The 22,058-nt window shown below is 42.6% G+C and overlaps 1 protein-coding gene across 1 annotated transcript in view; it reads left to right on the top strand.

Moving 5' to 3' along the window:
* Positions 1-22,058, top strand: part of ATP8A2 (ATPase phospholipid transporting 8A2) — a gene marked incomplete at its 5' end in the record, with an annotated part of 618,696 nt that overhangs the window by 84,476 nt on the left and 512,162 nt on the right. The window contains one exon of the mRNA XM_082700943.1: positions 16,411-16,555. Within this exon, the coding sequence (XP_082557069.1) occupies positions 16,411-16,555 (145 nt within the window). The remainder of the gene's footprint in view (positions 1-16,410; positions 16,556-22,058) is intronic.

Here is a 22,058-nt window from a genome sequence, read left to right as displayed (position 1 = left end):
ATGTTATGAGGTTCCAAGTGGACATGTTTTTTTGGGTGATACAATTCAACCCATTTTAAGCCCAGAAGTCCTAAAAAGGGTGATTGATTTTATTTTAGGTTCCACAGAAAGCCATCATGATATTATACTTTTAAAAGGTCGCTTTGAGTATTGTATAGAGAGTGGATTGTAAGTGGACAAGTATGGAAATAAGAAAAACAATCAATAAGAATGAGTTTTATTGCAGTAGCCCAAGAGAGAGATGCTGGTCTTAACTAGGGTTGTAGCAATGGGGAGCCAGAGGAAATGGTAAGACATGTCGGTAGATAGGATATACAAGATAAAAAAAAAAAAGTGAGTAATGAAATATCCCTAAGTCTTTGGCCTGAGCAATGTTTTGAATGGTGGGGGAGACTCAAAAAGGGAGGTTAAGGAAATCAAGAATTCTCTTCTGGACTTTTTTACATGGCCCTTTGTTATATGCTGACTTTGTTCTCACACCACCCTTCTATGTTTGAATAGCTACAATAAAGCCTTCATTTAAACAGTCCTGACATCTTAAGTTGCGTCACCCACCTGTAGTTTAGGGCTTTGCCCGCCCCCGCCCCACCAACCACCACCACTTCCATTAGCCGAAGATTTTAATTAAGGCATTTTGAGTACAAATGCACACACAAAAAAATATGACTGCATCCTGTGGGGAAGGTGGGAGAAAGATGGATTAGGAAGTTCCTGTGATATCCAAGTGAGGACTGGTGATGGGATGATCTGGGGTTGTAGCAGCCGACAGGGAGAGAGGTAGTTTGATTCAGGATCTGTTCCTGTTAGGAGCAGGGTAGAGCTGATGGTATTTCCTGACAGACTGGATGTGGGATGGAAAGATAAATCAAAATATTTGGGAAGTAATTGCAAGGGAGGATGCTGCACTATTTCTATTTCAGGTCAGTCCTTCCTGGAGGGATTCCGTGCCTTCCACAGTATAAAGACAATCCACTTATTCACTTTGAGTACCTGTTAAATGCCAGAGATTCTAGGGAAAGGAGATAGACCTTGATTTCAAGGACCCAAAAACAGGACTTTCGGAAAGCTCAAGTTATTCTCTGAGAGGAGGAGAAAATTAAAGTCGACAGAAGAGAAAGTTCTGACAGAGAAAGTATCCAGGGGGAGGTACAAATAGGAAGCATGGTGAGTGCTGTTGGCTTTTATAAACGAGTTCCCTTATGGAGTGAAGAATAAACTTACTTTTTGTCATCTTAGTCATTCTATTTGAATTGTGTGGCTTCTTTTTTACACTCATAAACTTATATTTTTATTCTCTGTACACCTTGGCAATGATAAAGCCTAGAGATGCATGTCCTATGAAATATGCAAAAAGAAGGCATTTACATAAATAATGTTTCAGAAAATTAAAGTTGAAAAATATTTTTCACATCATTAAAGTTTACACTATTTAAAGTAAATCAGGCTTTCCCCCTTAGATTTCAAACTATATTGTTTCAGCAGAAAGTGATAATATCTAGTCAGGAATAAAAAGATCAAGTTTGTTTTTTATTCAGTGCCTGAGTAGACAATTTTGGTATTTGGCTGCTCCTGTGCTGAGGCTCCTGCCTTGCTTCCAGCTTAGCCCTGAACTGTGTAGGCCATGATTGCCCTAAAATGGGTTTTCATAGGGAGAAAGGCATTACCAGCCATCATAGAATTTCAGTATATATGCTGTGGTCAGGGTAATGCTTCCAGTCACCGGCTAGGCTCCCTGACCTCCTCTGTGTGCTCTGCCTCAATGCTTGAAGAGCCGGGGTCTAGATTTGTCTGTCTTCTGAAAGTACAGATCCGGGTGGACCTAGAAATCTGTTGAGAGGTTAATGTGACCCATGAGGAAGAGAAGCAAAAGTGGAAAAGGAAAGCATGCATGGAAAAGCATGCTCATGAGTGCAGGAGCTGGGGAAATGTGGAGAGGCTGTGTCCTGGCATGTTCTGTGTGTGCTCTCTCCTATCTGTCACTTCCCAAGTGAAGAAAGTAGTAGGAGCCACAGGTGTCTCACTGTGAGAAAGAGAACTGAGCTCTTTCAGGTGCTGCAAGTGGTCCAAGATGTCTCAAGTTTGAGCTATGACCAGACGGTAAGAGATGAGGGTGAACGAAGAGATGTTTGAATCTTAGCAACACTGAATATATTCTGGGTAAATGGGTTTTAAATAAATCATCTCTAGGTAACACATTTCAAACCATGCTCTTGAAAAACATTTGTAGTTTATTTGCATTTTTCTTAAGAAATAAGGACTTCATCAAGATGAATAGCTTCTGCGTAGCAAAGGGAACAGTCAACAAAACTAAAAAGCAACCGACAGAATGGGAGAAGATATTTGCAAATGACATATGAGATAAAGGGTTAGTATTCATGATCTATAAAGAACATATCAAACTCAACACCCCCAAAACAAATAATCTAGTCAGATGACATGAACAGACATTTCTCCAAAGAAGATATACAAATGGCCAACAGATACATGGAAAAATGCTCCGCATTACTTGGCATCAGGGAAATATAAATAAAAACAACAATAAGAAACCACCTCACGCCAGTCAGAACAGCTAAAATTAACAAGGCAGGAAACAACAGATGTTGGCGAGGATGAGGAGACTGGGAAACCTTCCTACACTATTGGCGGGAATGTAAGCTAGTATAGCCACTCTGGCAAACAGTTTGGAGGTTCCTCATGAGGTTAAAAATAGAGCTACCCTATGATCCAGCAATTGCATTACTGGGTATTTACTCCAAAGATACAGATGTAGTGAAAGGAAGGGGTACCTGCACCCCAATGTTCATAGCAGCAATGTCCACAATAGCCAAACCATGAAAGGAGCTGAGATGTCCTCTGAGAGAAGAATGGATAAAGAAGATGTGGTTCATATATACAGTGGAATATTACTCAGCCATCAGAAAGGGCGAATACGTACCATTTACATCGACATGGATGGAACTGGGGGGTATTATGTGGGGAAAATAAGTCAGTCAAAGAAAGACAATTATCATATGGTTTCACTCATATGTGGAATATAAGAAATAGTGCAGAGGATCATAGGGGAGGGGAGGTAAGTGGCGGGATGGGGTAACTGAGTGATATGCACTAAGGAAGGCATGTGATGTGATGAGCACTGGGTATTAGATGCAACTGATGAATTACTGAACACTACATCTGGAACTAATGATATACTACATGTTGGCTAGTTGAATTTAAATTAAAAAAAAAAAGAAATGTATCTTAAGAAAATAAGTTCAGATAACCTACTCTCTCACTCCACCAACCAGCACTGGTGTTTGAAATGAATATGACAGCCTTCCACATGTGTAAGGGCTGAAGATGGAAATAGAATTATGTCCTCATGAAATATGTACTTCTGTTATTGGTCTCATTAAGCACTTGGGAGAGCGTCACTGCTGGTTTATCCTTCCATTTCTGGATCTTGTGGACTGTGTCTTTCTGGGGTATATGGGTGGCCTTTTTATTTATGGTGCCTGATTCTTTGTTGGTTGGCTGTCTCTTTGCAATTGTTGTATGCCTCGTTTTTTTGTTGGTACATCAGTCAACCCACAGTATAGCAGTTCAGCCATTACTGTGATTATTCAAATGAAAGTAGAAACTGTTCTTTCTATGGATGGGAAAATAGACGTTGCAACCAGGATACACTAGATCTGGGGAGCATGGATACTGAGATGGGGTGAGGAGTAGGAGAGCTTTTTTGGGGAGATGCCTTTGAAAGATGCAGGGGGGTTGGTTGCGTGTTGTGGGACTGAGCCAAGAGAGCATTCTTACAGCTGTGCAGATCTGTTGCCTGCCATGGAAGAGAGGGAAGGCAGCAGAGCTGGGCTGGAAGAGCTTTGGGCTGAGATCATGGCCCAGTGGGAGCCTCTAGAACCAGGCTTGGCAAGTTCCAGCCTGCGGGCCCATCACCATCTTAATGGCTTGGACTAATTACAGAACTTTTAGTACTACTTTGGTCATAGTAACATCACATTTACTGATCTTCTGGAGTAGCTGTTTTTGTGTGTGTGTGTGTTTTCTTTCCATTTTATAAGTCCATTTATCTCCTTGCAAGGAGGTCCATTTCGGAGAGGGTCCCTAAATTCTATAGTGATGTAGTTCCTTGATGAGTGCTCTCTCCCTCTACCCCAGCGTTTTCAACCACTGATACGGAGAACTGAGCTGGATCGTCAGCAGAGTAAAAGGTATTAAAAGGAAGCTCTGGAAACAATTTAGGACTCTGGTTGTGACCACGCTTGCTGCTAGTGCATCAGCAAAGGATTTGCAGTGTGGAGTATGACACAGAAACTTAGTTATGAGCCAGGATTGTATGTCAGACATTACTGAGAGCTTGGGATAATTCTGGCAGGTCTTCGTAATACTCAGTCCATTTAAGTAGTGTCTTTGGTAGATTGAATTCTTGTCCCAGAGGAATATGTAATGTTTTTATTATTTGGGCCTCAAATTCTCTCCTCTTTATAGAATTTTTGGGCATAAGGATATCTACTACACAGATAGTATATTTGATTGTATTAACTTTACAATTTCATAGTCCATTGTGAAAATCCTTTCATTCAAGGGGGAACTAATTCCTTAAATGATCAGAAATCCATGGGTAAAGGAAGAGCATCAGAAAATGGAAAGTCTCTGGTCTTTCCCCTCCCTTTCAGCCAGTCAACTCCTAGGCTTTGTTCATTAATTCCTTTGATATGCTTCTAAAATCAGCTGCTGTCCTTCTGGTGCCCACAGCTCTCCAACCTACAGCTAGAGACCCTTCCTTTGCCTGAGCATTTTCCCTGATATGTAGCTCTATCATAGAATTTCTTACTCTACACCTGTGTAATTTTGTACATGCTTTCACCCCTCAGTCATCTAGCTTTTTGTACCTTATCGATCAAAACGGTCTTTCCATTCCCTGCTCTTTGCTCTGGCCTTCAGAGGCAGTGTTGTGTAGGGACGCAAAGCTAGGAGATTTTGTCATTCTTGTGTACCTGTCTGGGTGTGGAGGTGGGTAGAGCGCAGTCCTCAGAGGACATCCTAGAAGGCTGCATGAAGCAGATCACATCGTATGGCTTTGTCTTTCTCTGTGGATGTCCCTCCTCATCTTTGCCCTTTAGAGCCCTTCACGTAGAGTTCAGTTACTGGCTTTATAATGAGAGATCTCCTCAATCTCTCCAACCAGTACCGCCCCCTTTGCTACTCATCTAGAAGCATTAATCTTTCTCGTAGACCCCACATACCCACAGCGTTCACTGTCCCTTCATCCCCTCCCACAGATGCTGAGGATAGTAAGATCAACAAGGCACAGTTCATACTTTCCCAACTAGAGACCTTTTCAATCAGAAAGACAAATAAACAGTAATTATGGCACAGAAAATGCACACACTGGATGGTTGTATATGGCGATATAGGTTGTGTAAGACTAAGAAAAGTGCCTTCTGGAGGAATTTCCTGCCTGGTTATATCTAAGGGTCCTGTGATTAGGAGACGGACCTCTAACTCTACCTGGGGGAGTATGATGAGTGAAGACTTCTCAGAGGAGAGATAACCTGGGCTATTGCTTAAGGATGAGTTGTTGGTCGGTGGAGAACACCCTAAAAGGAAGAAAAGCCAGGTGAAAGGAAACCATGGACATTCTGTGCTATATTATTCTGCACTGATTTGTTTCCTCACCAGATTACAAGCTCTCTGAATGCAGGAGAAAGTTTTGACTTTGGCATTGTGTACATAGAATATTCTGAACCTTGGATATGTGAATGACTTCCTGTCTGCCTCAATCTTTTTGCTTGCCTGCTTGACCTACTGGTTTCTTCTACATGTTCCTGCCTTCAGGGCACTTGAATCTCTAGAGGCTTGGCTTTCCTAGATTAAGTATCCAATCCCATAATCATTACTGCCACTGCCATGCTGCCGGTGATCCTGGTATTTGGGGGAGGTTTTTTTTTTTTTTTACTTTTATGTATTGACTTTGGTGATATGCTTTTATTTTATTTATTTTTTTTAAAGATTTATTTATTTATTTGACAGAGAGAGATCACAAGCAGGCAGAGAGGCAGGCAGAGAGAGAGAGGAGGAAGCAGGCTCCCCACTGAGCAGAGAGCCCGATGCGGAACTCGATCCCAGGACCCCGAGATCATGACCCGAGCCGAAGGCAGCGGCTTAAGCCACTGAGCCACCCAGGCACCCTGGTGATATGCTTTTAGTTAAAGAAAAAAATAAACTGAAACCTAATAAGGGTAAAAGATAGTCAACAAATATTTGCCTATTTTAGGAAACTCCTGGAAGACCCTCCCCCCACTTATTTATGATGTAGGTCCTGTAAATGACTTGTATAGTAAGGAACAAAATTCAACTTGTAGTTACTGAGCTAGTTGGTAAATTACTCCATTCTCATTACTTCCAAAGTGGGCATGGTCCTTGTGATTGTTTTGAGAATGAAATGGGTTAATATACATGGAGCGTATATTACACCAGGCTAAACAAAAGATTGTTGTGCTTCTTTCTGTAACTATTTATGACCTCTCAGTGACATAGTGAAGGCAGCTAATTGGTTTGGCGATGCCCGTGGGTGGAGGATGCTGGGGAGTTAACGGACTCCATCTGCATCTCTTTGGCTTCGCTCCTCCTTCTCAAAGATTTTTCCACATTTGGAACTTTCTCACTTCTGTGTCTGAGAAGAAACGTGATACACAAAATGTCACATCAACAAGAAAGTCAGGAAAAGCCATCACACTGGAAAAGAATGTGTTGTATCAGTGCAATCGGGAATAAAATTGGCCTCCTGGTTGACTCTTTCAGGTCTGATGGTGTGTAATTTTGGAGGTGACATTAAGATTGTTGATAGAAATAAAGGGTGTTAGGGTCACATGACTAGTGGTAAAACGCAAACCTGACAGGCAGATTTACATGTGCTATGGGACAGTAGTTGGGGCAAATGAATGTGCCTTTCTTTTGTATCTGACCTTTGATTTCCATGCCTCCACCTCCCTGGGAAAGTTTAGAAGATCTGCACAGAGAACTATCAAGGTGTCTTCTTCACCTTATCCCTATCAAAAATAGCAGTGACAGGCAAGCTAGCCTTTTGTTTATGAGGAGATTTTGTAGATTACAACAGACTTAGAGGGCTTGACTGTAAGCATGTTCTGCATTGAAGAAGAGCTATTTCAGTGGGTTTGTAAAGGGTTGTTTGGGATCCAGAAAGAGAATGATGTCAGGGACGTACATGAAGGAGCTTACCTGTCCTTTTGCTCTTCAGGAGGTGGAAGGGAGAGAGGTGGCAAGAAAAGACATCAATCTGAAAAGAAACATCTTAATTTTTTTCCTCTCTGGGGGCAGTTTCCCCAATCAAAGGGGAGACATGTGATATACCCGAGGATAAAACTGGGTAAGGCGAGGTCTCATTTTCCTGACTTGCCCACCTATACTTTTCATGTGGTCTGGGAACAGATTTAAAAGCTAGTGGGCCTTCCAGGGGCTGATCCTGGCATGGCTGCTGATAGGGGGCTGATGACCATGAGCAAGAGAGGTATTGGTCACTAATGACACTGGACAGGTGGGTTAGCTGTGAGACAACATGTAGTGAATCTACCCCCTCCCTCCAACCACTGGCCACAGACACTGTGTGTCTTCCAAATGCTGAGGACAGGCAAAACACCTTGGGAGAAAACTGCACCTCTCCTAGGAGAGTCACTGTTCAGAGACTGCATTCATGTGTACTGAATCGCGATTTTTAAGGTTGAAGTCCTTAACCTGCGCCCAGTTTCCTGGCCCCAGGAGTAATGAGTATCTCTCCTAGCAACACAGGGTGTTGCTACAGAGAAGCCACGGGACTTGTGTTTCAAGCCTCAGCCAATCCAGTCCGTATAGAATGATCCTCTGAACTGAGTATTGTAAAATCTAGCATTTCTTTTTGGTTGGTGAGCTTTTACATATTAAAGATATTTCCTTGAAAACACATTTGCCTTTTCTTGTATTTGAATTAGTTAAATGATCTAAGGTGTAAAAACAGGTTTCGAGAAAAAGAAGGCTGATTGGCATTGCTGCACTTACTGGAAAGAACGCCTCAGATTACCGTGTCTCCACTTTCACCCATGGTGCCAGAGCCAATGAGATTGTAAATAAATTATCACTGGCACGTGTCTTGGCTCACACGCTGTGGTTCCTGGGACGCTCTTTTCCACACAACCCAATTAGACTGCCATACTTGTTTTTGTAAGTCTGGTTCAAATGCTTCCCCCATGAAGTTGCCCCGCTCTTTGGCCGTAGAGGAGACTGGCAGTCTTCTCTGTCCTCTGGGTTCTCCTTTTCCTTGGTCTCATTGATTTCTGTTGTTTCTCCTAGAGCTTAAGTTCGTGGCTTAAACTGCATACCTTTCCCTGGCAAAATGCCTTAGATCTAGGAAGGGCCCAATCTGTGCTTCAATAAATTCAACACCCAACAGTATTTAAAATCCTAAATAGTCCAGGGCCAGTTACTTCCCCTCTCACTTTCTCTATCCCTGAAAAAGAGACAAGAGAAGCCAGTAAGTATTGGCAGCAAAGAGTGTCCCTCTCTCTTTGTGTTTCTTTTTAATCCTTGGGTAGAAATGGATTACAGTTGCTGTATTCGGAGAAATGTGGTTTGTGCCAAGTGGGGTTTAGAAAAGACCTCCAAAATGTGTCCGCCAGGGCTGGAATAATCACATCACGCATTTGCACTGCATTTTCATTGTGTGTGTTTGATTAGGAGGAATAACCAGCTCAAGTGCTTCCCCAGCTGCCGGACTGCTTTCTGTTGTGTTCTGAAGGATTATGAAACATCTTCGTAAATGTAGAGTAGAGGCCAGAGTTGAACTTGAACACCTTTTGGGAAGCGGAGGGGACACACACACACATATGCCTCTTGTTATGAAGCTCTACGATGATTGTCCTGTTTTCCAGGAAATTTTTCTAGAGGTAGAGAGAACCATTTTTCACATACTTTTAAAGTACCTAAAAAATTAGGAGAAAATACAAAGTTAACTTAACTCCAGTAACAAAAGCCCAAAGACTTGGATATTCTGTTTTGTTGATATGGAAGGTAGTTATTATTTCCTTGAAGTGGAAGTTGGCATGTAATCATTTTGTTAGCTGTGAAAGAACTTGGTTTTTATGAAGAGTCAGCAAACTATGGCCTGTGGGCCAAATCTGGCCCATGAGAGAAGAATTGTTACCTTTTTAAGATTTTTATGTTTAGGGCGCCTGGGTGGCTCAGTGGGTTAAGCCGCTGCCTTCGGCTCAGGTCATGATCTCAGGGTCCTGGGATCGAGTCCCGCGTCGGGCTCTCTGCTCAGCAGGGAGCCTGCTTCCCTCTCTCTCTCTGCATGCCTCTCTGCCTGCTTGTGATCTCTCTCTGTTGAATGAATAAAATCTTTAAAAAAAAAAAAAGATTTTTTTTTTTTTATTGTATATTTTTTTTTAATTTATTTTTTGTTTTCAGCATAACAGTATTCATTATTTTTATGTTTAAAAAATAGAGGTCATATGTAGATCAAAGCCTAAAATATTTACTGTCTGACCCTTTACAGAAAGTTTGCCAATCCTAGATTTAGACCATTGATTTCTGTTTTGCGGATGAAGAAACCAGGGCTCAAATGCTGTCCTGACTTGCCGAAGCTCATAAAGGCAGCCTGTCCTAATGGACGGAGCCTTGGATTCAAGTTTCTGCAGATCTGGCTTCTCATCCTACCTTGGGTCTGACCTAGTATACTTCTGTGATTGTTTGTAAAGTCCCCCTTTTGGTTCTGTCATTCTAGAGTTCACAGAGTAATGTCTGCAATTGTGAGGCCAGAGTTAGCTCAGACCTTTTAGGTTAAGGGCACAATTTTCTAGGAGACCTTCTTTACTTCAGACAGCAGCTGCAATCTCTGGGATACTTTGGCCACCTGTACTTCTGACCAAATAGTTACAAATGCAAGGATTCCCGTTACTTCTTTGGTTTCAATAATAAACTAGAAATACTGAGAACTCAGAAAGTCATTATACTCAGAATTACAGGTTTTATTCTAAAGGATACAAATCAGGACCAGCCAAATGGAGAAAGACCACAGGGAGAGGTCTGGGAGGATTCCACATATGAAGTTTCCATGTCCTTAGGGCCTGTCACTGAACTTTGGTGTCCATAGTTTTTATTGGGGTTTCATTACATACACATTATTAATCGGATCATTGGTCACATGTTTGAATTCCAGTCTCTGGTCCCCCTTCCTCTCCAGAGTTGGGAGGTCAGACCCCAACCCTCTAAACACATGGTTGGTTTTTCTGGCAAGGTCAACCCCCATTCTAAAATGGTCTAGGGGCCCACCAGGGTCACCTCATAAGCATAAAAGTGGGTGTGGTCCCCGGGGCCCTCCATGAATAACAAAGACACTCCAGTCACTGGGATGGTTCCAAGGCGGCAGAAGCTTACCCAGAAAGCCAGGACAGAGACCAGCCAAATTCTCTGTCTTACAACAGTGTCTAACCAAATTCTGACTACCCACAGGGCTAGTTGCAGAGGTTCTGGGAAAAGGTTCACCACTTTAATAGGTTTCTGATTTAGCAAGACTAGAGTATTTCTTTCCCAAGAATTTCTACTGTGAGACAGTAAAACTTCTTTGCAAGGGAAGTGGACTAGATAATTTACCAGCATCTTTTGGAGTTCTGAGTTAGAGAAAAATGCTGCAGTTCAGAGTGAAGGGTTTATTTCTGTGTTGCTTAAGGCAATGAAATACTTAGTAAAAATTGGCCTGACAATAACTCCCCTTTTGTGTTTAACTCTTTGAGGTTCTTAACTCCCTGGACCAATTTTATTCATGCTAATATGTATGTTATATAAATAGTCATAAAATAATATCTACTTAGTTAGATAGGAACAAATTTCTGAAACCTGTTAAGATTTCTCATTCTCTTCCCAGAACAATCTCCATGGAATTAATTTATGTAATGAGGAGACACGAGGCATTGTCCTTACTTCTATCTGCTCACCTGCCAGTGGGAAGTCTAGCACTGTCCCTGCTTCCTAGCTAGTGACTTCACCTCCCTGTTGCCACAGACAGGCTGTGTGAGTGGAATGAGAAATTTGAGCCAGGACATGAACAAAGTGAGTCAGAGGAGATTCACAGGCAAGCTAGAGCCACAGTGTGGCTTGGGGCCCGTGGAAGAGTAGTGGGTGTCAGTGGCATGTGCATGAGAACTAGCCTGCTTTCCTCTGCCCCTTCCCGAGTCTTCATCTATCCTTGTAGAGAATGCCCTCCACCAGGAGACTGTGCTTATCAACCATCTCTGTTTCTTAGAATTCTTTCTCCTGTCCTGGCAGAAAGTCTCAACGGAGGAGGGGCTTCTTTATTTAGCTGATCACCTTCCAGCTCTTTCTGGGTTTATCTAAACCTAAATGTGCCATGCAGAGGTTCCTCTGTCAGATCTGGCTTCCCTGGGTGTGGGTTGTGGCATTTCAGGGCTCCTGTGTCAGACGCAACTAAAACCTTACCTCCCCTTGCCCCCCCACCAGGGTGATCTATATGTGAATAGATATTTCTCCCTCCTTGTTAGCCTTACTTGCTCATCTGTCTTAAAGGGAAAAGTAGGTTCTCTGTGTGCTCCCTTACAGTATTGGTTAACATTTCTGGTTATTCAGGGTGGGTCATGGACCCGAAGACCCTAATATAGCTAGCATCTAGGAGGGGAATTTACCCAGAATCCACAAGGTTGTTGTGACCGTTTCTGTTGCTCTCCATGAAACAGCTTCATCTTCATTCTGAAAGAAACCCTTACTCCCCGGTCTACGCCAGGGGTAGAAGATGCTACGAGACCCAGAGAGTGTATGTTCATAGAGCAGCCATATACAGAAACCATCTTCTTTAGGTCCCCTGTCCTTTCCAGAAGACTCCTAATTGTTCAGCTTAGACCAAGTAACTGTCCTCAGGACGGAGAGCTGTGATGGATGAAGGAGATTGCATTTTATAGACCTGTCTGGGGGCTCCCTGGCCTATATGTGGGAGGGGAAGGGTACAGTTACCAGATAAGGGAGTCTGGGCTTCTGCAGCTGGGTAAGCATCCTCAAAAGGGACCTGCTACATTAGCCCTTTATTTGTCTGTATTTACAGACTGCCTACTGCTTTGGCATTATTTGGGATGATGGTGCTAAAGCCATGAGCAAGGCGAAGTCCCCGCCCTCATGCCCTTGGCTGTCCTCTTTCTTGTCTGCATTTTCATTTTGTAGTAGGGAAGCTTAGTGCTTGTCCATTTGCTTACTCTTGTTTCTCTTTATCCTTTTTACTTTGGTTTCTTTCTCAACAGATATTTATTGAACTCCCACTGTCTGCTGACACTGTGCTTGTTTGTATGGGGGAGTGGTAAGCATCTACTCTAATTTTGCCTGGTGGTATTTTCAAAATGCATTAGCTCAGGATTCATCTCATGAGTCTGAATTTGAAACCTTAGTCATAATGTGCTTCACTATATATGGTATAGTGTTTTCTTTACGCAATACATTTTCAACAGATGTGTGATATTTTGAAAAGATTAATGTTTTTCTCCAAAGCAGGATTGGGTCAGGATGAGGCCACTGAGGTAGAAGAAAATTACCAGAGTCTTAGGTAGGAGGGAACTCTCATGATTGCTACCTAGAATAACATTCTAGGACTGGCCCTGTTGTAATATAGAAGGGTGAGCCGGCTTCATGTATGGTAGATGTTTGGGAGACACTATTTCATGCAATTCTATTACTAATGGTATAACTGTTTTGTACCCCAATATTTATTATCCTACACTTACATTCTTGTTTGGGAAAACTGTTTCTGTTCTTATTTCTATAAGTAGTGCTTTTTTGTCCCAATCATCTCTTCTTCAAATCCCAATTACCCAATGTTCTTTTTTTTTTTTTTTCTGGCCCACACACTCAGTCCAAAAAAAGTCTTACAGGGCTCTCTTCTGAGGTGGTTCTTCTGTCCATGTTTTTTGCCCATTCTCCATTTAATTTTTGCTTTTTAACATCTTGCTTCTAGATGTGGAATTAATTTCCTACCTGATTTCCTTACCTACAAAGTCTCCCCTCTTTTTGCTCCTACTTGTCTATCACTGCCAATTGTATTTTTCCTCTGCTTAGAAACCATCTGGGACTTCATTTGACCTTCAGGATGTAGTTGAAGCTTCTTTGCCCGGCATTTAAATCCACCCCAGTTTTTTCATCCCCCCATCCCACTGCCCTCCCCCATCCCCCCAAGACCCTCACTGCTCATTTTTGTTTGTTTGGTTCAATTGGTTTCATATACATCTTGTCTACTTGGGCCTTTGCCTAAGCTCTTTCTTCTTCCCTCAACTATCCTTGACCTTCTCTTTCCTAATAGAAACCTTACCCATAATTTAAGGCTTTCATCTCTGTCCTCAAACTCTGTTCTGACCAGCTCTCCTCAAGCATGAACAGGCTGCTGACTCCTGACCTTTCTTGGCACCTTCAAGCCCACTCTTAGTCACTTGTCATGAACTGTGGCTTATTGGTAACCATGGTTATACCTTAGCCTTAAACTGGTTAAAGTTTTTGATAGCAGGAGCCAGATCTCTTGTTTTTTTTGTGTTCCCAGCAGCATATAAACAAGTGATTCTCAACTGTGGCTGCCCTCTCCTATCTCTTAAGTTACATTATTATTATTATTATTATTTAAGTAGGCTCCACACCCAGCTTGGAGTCCAACATGGGGCTTGAACTCACAACCCTAAGATCAAGACCTGAGTTGAGATTGACAGTCAGGGCCCTACTGATTGAGCCACGCAGCACGCCCCCCCCCCTTTTTTGTTACTTTAAAGCATAGTAAAACTAGGCAGAATCTGGGAGGTTGGGCCCAGGATTTAGTTAATTGTGGGAGCTCCATTGGTGGTGGCACCATGCAGTAAGGGTGGAGAGCCACTGAGTGAACACAGTGTAAGCAATGAACTATTAATTTTTTTTTAAGATTTTATTTATTTATTTGACAGAGAGACAGTGAGAGAGGGAACACAAGCAAGGGGAGTGGGAGAGGGAGAATCAGGCTTCTCGCTGAGCAGGGAGCCTGATGTGGGGCTTGATCCCACATCCTGGGATCATGACCTGAGCTGAAGGCAGATACTTAATGACTGAGCCACCCAGGCGCCCCGCAATGAACTATTCTGACCCATACGAGTATATGGCCTTTGAGCCCTCTGTGCATATCACTGCATCTCTGCCTGGAGAATTCAAAGCAAGGCTTTGTAAGAAAATGATTTATTCTATTAGCAAATATGAATGCCCATTATGTGCCAGGCACTGTCGTAGGTGTCGAGATCACTGTAGTGCACAAAACATGTTCTGTTGTCCTGGAGCATCTGCCCTTGGCCTTGGGAAGCTAGACTAGATGAATAATGTCAGGTAATGATGATAAATGCTAGAGACAAAGCATAATAAGTGGGCCAAGAGAAAAGCAGTATTTTTATATAGGGAATATTTTTGAAACTAGCCTATGTGCCTTAAATCAGCAAATGCTTTATTTATTTATTTATTTGAGAGATTGAGTGTGCAGAGCAAGAATGAGAGAGCACAAGCAGGGCCAGGGGCAGAGAGAGAAACAGATTCCCCACCGAGCAAGGAGCCCAACATGGGGTTGGATCCCAGGACTCTGGAATTATGACCTGGACCGAAGGCAGACGTTTAACTGCTGAGCCACCTAGGTGCTCCAAATCAGCAAATGCTTTAAAACCCAGACCAAGAAAAAAACTGAGGGTTTTAGAGGAGAGGTGGAGTGGGAGGATGGGTGAGCCTGGTGGTGGGTATTAAGGAGGGCACGGATTGCATGGAACACTCTGTGTTGTACATAAACAGTGGATCTTGGAACACTGCATCAAAAACTAATGATGTATTCTATGGTGACTAACATAACACAATAAAAATTAAAAAAACAAAAACAAAAACCCAGCCTTCTCTGACCGAGGTTTGAGAGCCTGAACTCAGGCCAGATAGGCTCGAAGTAGGGAGTTTTGCTCTCTGCTGTCCCTTGTCTGTAAGTTGAGGGTAGAGTAGTTCCCCTCTCTCCCCAACCCCAGAAGCCAGAGGAACCCGGGAGGTTGGAGCCTGGAGGAGGGTGAGGATCTGAGGATACAGTCCCTTAATGGGGAATAGCCAGGTTGGTGTGGCCAGGGACCCAGCTATGAATACTCTCCGGGGTGGTATGTCAGCTCTCAACCGATTTCACGTTTTGGTTGTCCCCTCTTGTGATAAAAATTATAATAGGATTATAATCACTGAAAAAAGATGACACACTTCAATAGCCAAAATTTTCTATTTCAAGATTTTTCCCTGTCAGTGAATATTTGTTGTAGCTGTGAAGTAGACGGTGACTGAAATGAGATGTCCGTTTCCCAAACAGGAGACATCATTCATCTCTTTGATAGGTGGAAAGCGTGGCAGATACTAGAGTGGAAACAACGTGAGGAAAAGGAGAGGAGGCTGTATAGGCATTTCTTTCTCTGTGATCCTTTGCTTCAGGCACCCCTCCCTGAAGATCCCTTCTTGAGGTGGGTTGCCCCTTGTGATGCTGAATACCTCTTGTTGGAGATGGGGTTGATCAGCTGTGTGTGCACTCAGGTGTAGCCATGTGAGTAATGGGCACATCATTATCTTCCAAGCCAACACCTCCCTGCCTAAAGGTTATGGGGAGGTTGAGCTCTCAGAGAAGCTTGACTGTAGGACCGAAATCAACTCTTAAGGAGACAGACCTGCTTGTGTCTTAACCACAGACACCTAACCCGAGCAATGAAATGAAAGATCCTGCATCCCTCAGGTTGCTGGGCGTTTCTGGGGAGAAAAGCAGCTGGTGCATTCAGGATCTCTGTGGAGCCAAGCCCATCACCCAGAGGGTTGGGAATATCGTTTGTAGGGCATGGAGATGTGCTTTCACCATCCTTTTATGCGGTGACTGAATGCAGGGCACATCCCCTTTGCGGGTGTCTTTGTCCCAAGCACAATCAAAGCAGCCCAGGAAACCGAGTTCCGGAGCGCAGTCCCTGGGCCCGCAGGGGGAGCTCACCGCCGGACGAGGCGGGAGGCCCCAGCTCCGCGGTCCCCGGGGCCCCTCCCCGCCCCTGCAGCCCGCCGCGGTGCCCCTGCCAGCCGGGCCTCACGCTGCAGCCGCGCGGGAGGGGGCGGGGCGGAGTTGGCGGAGGCAGAGGCTCCCTCCTCGGCGCCCAGGGGACCAGGGCGGGGGTGGGGCGCGGGAGGGGGCGGGGCGGAGCCGGGAGCAGCCGCGGCGGCAGGTCTCCAGGGGGAGCCAAGGTACATAGGCGGGCCCGGCAGCGCCCAGAGCATCCTTCCCAGCTGGTCCCCGCCCGCCAGCAGCCCGCGTTCGCTGCCTCTCGCCTGGCGTGACTTCTTTGTGTTTTGTTTTCTGCCCGCGCCCCATCTCTGCAGGACCTGTTCGTCCTTCTTCGGGCTACAAGAAGGCAGAGGATGAGATGTCCCGGGCCACGTCTGTTGGAGACCAGCTGGAGGCACCAGCCCGCACCATTTACCTCAACCAACCGCATCTCAACAAATTCCGTGACAACCAGATCAGGTAGGGGAAGGCGGCGGAGAGACGCAAGGACATTTAATTCACAGCTGGGATGGGGTTCGTCTTCCTCTTGGTAGCTTTTCCACACACCTAGTCAGCCCCCACCCCTCTCTCTTCCGCCAGCCCCTTCCTTTCCCCACCCCCTCCCCGTCCCCTTAGAGCCTGGCGGTCTCTACCTGCGCTTCCAATGGGGTCGTGTGAATACAGCCTTTATCTTTTTCTCCGTGGGATCTGTTCTGGGCTCAGGCTTTCCGTGAGACCTAAGGAAGTTTTTATTCTTGTGTCCCTGACAAAAATGAGGGCTCTTATCTTTTCGTCCCTGGGCTCCCTTCCAAGAATTCCTCCTAGCCCTGTTCTAAGCCAAATGACAGCTCACCTTATCAATTTGCAGACCATAATGTGGGGAATTGCTTTATAAAGGAATCCCACAGGTCACAAGGACTCGCATTCAGCCCTGCCTGTTCCCCAACATTGGTTATGAGGTCTTTATTTGCTGGGAAACTTTGCCTAGAGTTAGCTTTCATCCATCTCTCCGCTAATATTTAAGTATCTACTTTATGGCTGGCTACTGTGTTAGATGCTTTAGCTGTACTAGATCAGGGAATCCTCGTAACCTCTTGAAGGCATTACCTTCACATCAGGAAACGGAGATAGAAAGATACTAAATAATGTACCTGTGGTGATATAGCTACTGAATAATAGAGCTGCAAGGAGCACCCACCTTCTCTTACTATAGCTTAGATTCTTTCTGCTGCGCAAGGCTAGATCTTTAGGCATGGGCGTTGGTACTTTTTCAAATTTCATTAAACTTTCAGACTTAGACAAATTTACCTGAGTGACTTCAGAGGATGTAGTTCTGTGAATGGCTCAGAACTCCATGCTCAGATGTAGACAAGTTAAATGATCTGGTTACACATGGATTATTGACGAGCTTGAATTCAATCCGGTATTTCTGGAAAGCTCTGGTTAAATCTTCGTTGCATGTTTAAGTATTCCATTACAGCATTGATGCTTATGTGGGATGCTTAGCCTGACATCTGAATTGAAAAGGTTTGGCTGTTGGGCATGATTATAGCTTGATAGAGTTTGTGGTAGAAGAGTGGTGCATTTAAATGGAGGTGATACCCTCACTTATTAAGGGAGTGTTAGGTTATCCTGGCTTTATTTTCGGTTTTAAGAATGACCATTGGAACATGTTCTTTACTTCAAAGTGTAGCCTACAAGAGTAGCTGGGCCCATTGAAGAAAGAGTAGCTGAGGGCCCATTGAAGAAAGAGTGGCTTGGTTTAAAATACGGAGCATGTGCCACAATGAATTATTACTTCACACACTCACATGGCTCTAATCAAATAGATAACAGGCATTAGGTGTTGGCGAGCATGGGGAGAAATGGAAGCCCTCTGTATACGTTGATGATGGGAATGAATAACGGTGCAGCTGCTTTGGAACACAGTTTGGCAGTTTCCCAAAGGGTAAATGTGTAATTACCATAAGACCCACCAATCCTTCTAGCTATGTCTACCCAAGATCAAAGAAAACCTGTGTGCACACAAACACAGTTACACAAATGATCAGAGCAGCACTATTCACGATGTGGAACAACCTAATACCATGTGGTCTGTCCATACGATGGAATACTACCGGCCGTAACAAGGGCCAGAATACATGCTACAATAGGGGTGAGACCTAAACATTGCACTAAATGAAAGAAGCCAGGCAGGAAATGTCTACAAGAGGCAAATCCATTGAGACCTAGATGAGTGACTGTTAGGGCTAGGGTAGCGGGAAAAGACTGAGAAATGGGAGTGATGGCTAATGTACGTGGGGTTTCATTCTGAGGTGGTAATTGCTCAACTCTGTGAACGTACTTAAAACGGTCTGGAATCCTTTATTGCCAATACAGTTTCATTTCTTCATTCCTTATATCTATTTCTATTCAATTGCTTTTAAAAATATGGAAAGGTTACTTTATAAAAGATTATATCCTGTCTCTTTTTTCTTTGCTTGATTTTGGGGTTCAGGAAATTTATAAATACAGTACTATGCTATATATTTCACTATATGATAGTCTTTGAATAGTAAATGTGTTAGGGTAATACACACGCACAATATAAGGATGTAGAATTGAATTTTTTTCTTTTGAAGAATTTTCTTTTTAAATTTTAAGATGTTTTCAGGTAGTATTTTTACTTAATTCCTCTTATTTTCTTTGATTTTAGTATCCATTTAAGCATGCTTAAAGTTGGGAAAATAAGGGTCTTTGTTTTGTTTACATTTTCCATTATATGGAAGGTGAAGATTTTTAAGAGCCTTGGTAATGTGGCTTTACTACTTGTTCTGTAATCCAGTGCAAAGCTGACTTTTGAGGCTGATTTTGTTATCTGATTTTTCAAGTGGCTACCTGTTGTATATTTCCATTTGTACATTTTTGGAGTGGGGGAGGAATAAGTATGGGAATATACAGTGGAGTTGGCTAGGAATAGAGTACGCAGCTACCAACTATTATATTTCAAGTCTTGTATAAGAGTATAATTGCATTAGTTGCAATATATCATATTAAATATTCATATAGTTTCTGAGTTCATGGCATATACTATGAACATGAGTTTCAGAATACACTGAATAGGGTCTAAGAAATTAAAATGTGGCCCTTGCTATTTTATAAAATGACTTCTGAGTATTTGTTTCATCTCCATTCTATATTTGGGAGAATTACCAGTGGTAATGTGACTTCTAGTTCATTAAGGAACTGATTATAAAACTTGGTATTAAAGCTTAAGGATTTTACAAAATGTTGAGCCACATTATTTTTGTACTTTAATATTGCTGAAGTCAAGTCTTATAAAAATATTAATTATCTTAGTAACACTTTTTTTCTTGGCCATGAAAATTTGCTAAAAGTTGATAAAACTATTCAAGGGAATATTTTCATAAAAGGGAGTTGATAAAATTATTTTTTTTTCTGCATTTTTCTTGAAAAAGGGTTTCTTTCTTTCTTTCTTTCTTTTTTTGAAGCAGGGGTATGGAGTATTTATCCCAGAGCATTTGCTTCTAAATCAATTTTTGAAAAGAAGAGACTGACTGGGACAGATCCAGGGGTCAAGGGTATACCTCAGGAAGCTGGTGTTCTTACTGCCTTCCCACCCTAAGCCCTCTCTGGCTCGGAGCCTTGGATCATGGTCATTGCACTGTGACTGCCTTTACGGGTACTTGGCATTTTGACTTCAGAAAAGGGATTAAAGTTTGCTAAGGAGGGACGTGGTTGTTAGGTACTATGGAAGGTTGGTGAAGGGTTGAATGGTACAATTCAAGACAGGCACTGAACGTCTAGGGTTAATGTTTCAACTAATGTATCCAATAAAGAGGCTTGGCCTGGTGAGTAGGAGTAAGTTGCTGCTGGAGTTGACTGTGGCCTTGGCACCCTTGGGAGAATGCCAGCCATCGTAATTCCAAATCTCAAGCAATTCCTTGAAATTCTAGGAGGGTCTGCCCCATGTCAGTAGCTGTCTCTCTAAACCTTGCTCTTGTTCTTGACACTGAAAATAACAGCAGTGATTGATTTGAAGCTGTGGTAGGTGTAAGTCAATTTTAGAACATTATTGAAGCCAGTGAATTTGGGTTATTGTAATCATGAAGAAATAGACATGGTCTTTTTCTCTTAAGCACTAGTTTTTCTAGGGCCTTAATTATGAAGACAATCACCCCCTTCTTCATCCTTTAGAAATAAGAAGTTATTAATGGAATATTATAATGTACATATATATGTGTATATATATATATATATAAATATGTAGTATTGTGTATTGTGTATATGTCCACCTAACTGGTGGGGATCTTTTTTGTGGTGTACAATCTCCTCTTAAATATTTTTAATAGCTTTTGGAGATATACTTTATATACTGGATAATCCATCTACCTGAAGTATACAATTTAACATCTTTTAGAATATTCAGAATTGTACAACCATCACCACAGTCAATTTTAGAACATTCTAATCACTTCCAGAAGAAATCCCATGCCCTTTAGCTGCCCTCTTCCTACCTCTTCTTCCTCCAGCCCTGAGCAACCACTCATTTCCTTTCTATCTCTGTAGATTTTCCTGTTCCAGACATTTCATATGAATGATATTGTTTCCTCTTTAGTGTTTTAAGTTAAATATTAAATGCTTATGGAAAGCTTGCTATTTAGAGCAACCTGGTGGTGAATCTTTAGTTTTTACATCTAAATTTAAAAAAATGTTTAAAGTCAAAAGTTTTTTTTTCCAGAAAATATCTGGAAAAATCAAGTATATCTTGATCAAAATCAAAAATATCTTGATCAAAGCATGAGCAAATGGATTCAATCAAGATCAGGTGTATGCAATCTTTTAATGTGATTATCAGCATGCCATTTGGAATAGTGAGTTTCAAGGCTATGAGGCAGTTTGAAATGAGGTCTTCAAAGCAAGTTGGGAATGTTTACAGATACTGTTTTGAATGAGTCATTTCAGGTGGGAGTTCTAGCTAACAAAAATCTTCATTAAACCAATAACTTGGGCTTTGTCAAGCTATTGCATTTCTTCTGGGTTTGTTTTAAAGGAAAATTGTTTAATATTGTTTTTGCTAAGATAAGTTTTTTTTTTTAAAGATTTTATTTATTTATTTGACAGACAGAGATCACAAGTAGGCAGAGAGGCAGGCAGAGAGAGAGGTGGAGGCAGGGTCTCTGCTGAGCAGACAGCTTGATGCAGGGCTCCATCCTAGGCCCCTGGGATCATGACCTGAGCCGAAGGCAGAGGCTTAACCCCCTGAGCCATCCAGGCGCCCCCTAAGATAAGTTTTAAATAGAATTTTTTCCTTTCTAGAAAAAGAAATTGAGCACTGTATGGTAGGTTTGGCAGTTTCAAAGTTTTGCAGTATTGTGCTGGGATCGTAATGACTGAGGGGGCACGTTTGTCTTAAGGAATGAAGGGCACAAAATCTTCAAATGCCAGCTTGTGCATGAATAGTGGTGGTAGATGACATATATTGTTCTAGGCCTAATGTTACTGAATGCTGAAAGGATGCATGATTCTTTTCCAAAGTCTGAGGAATTTAGGTAGCATCTGGTTGTAGTACATAGGCTGCTTAAAACTTAATAAAAAATACCAAGGTCCTGGTAAGAATCATAACATCCCTTTGATTCATGTAAAGATGATTGTTTGAACAACCAAAGTTTACATATCTGAGACAGCTATTTCTGTCAAGGTTGGCAAAGGTAAAATACATAAAAATCCTCATCAAGAGTAATTTCTGGGGCACCTGGGTGGCTCAGTCAGTTAAGTGTCTGCCTTTGGCTCAGGTCATGATCTCAGGATCCTGGGATTGAGCCCCTCATTGGGCTCCCTGCTTGGTGGTCAGTCTGCTTCTCCCTCTTCCTCTCCCTCTTTGCCCCCCACTTATACTCTTGTGCTCTCTTTTACTATCTCTCTCTCAAATAAATAAAGAAAATCATTTAGAAAAGGGAGTAATTTCTGTTGAACGCATTCC

The sequence above is a fragment of the Mustela nivalis genome, assembly GCF_964662115.1.
Source record: "Mustela nivalis genome assembly, chromosome: 15".
NCBI classification, from domain to species: Eukaryota; Metazoa; Chordata; class Mammalia; order Carnivora; family Mustelidae; genus Mustela; species Mustela nivalis.
The sequence above is the reverse complement of the archived record's forward strand: the minus strand, read 5'-3'. Positions and strand labels throughout refer to the sequence as shown.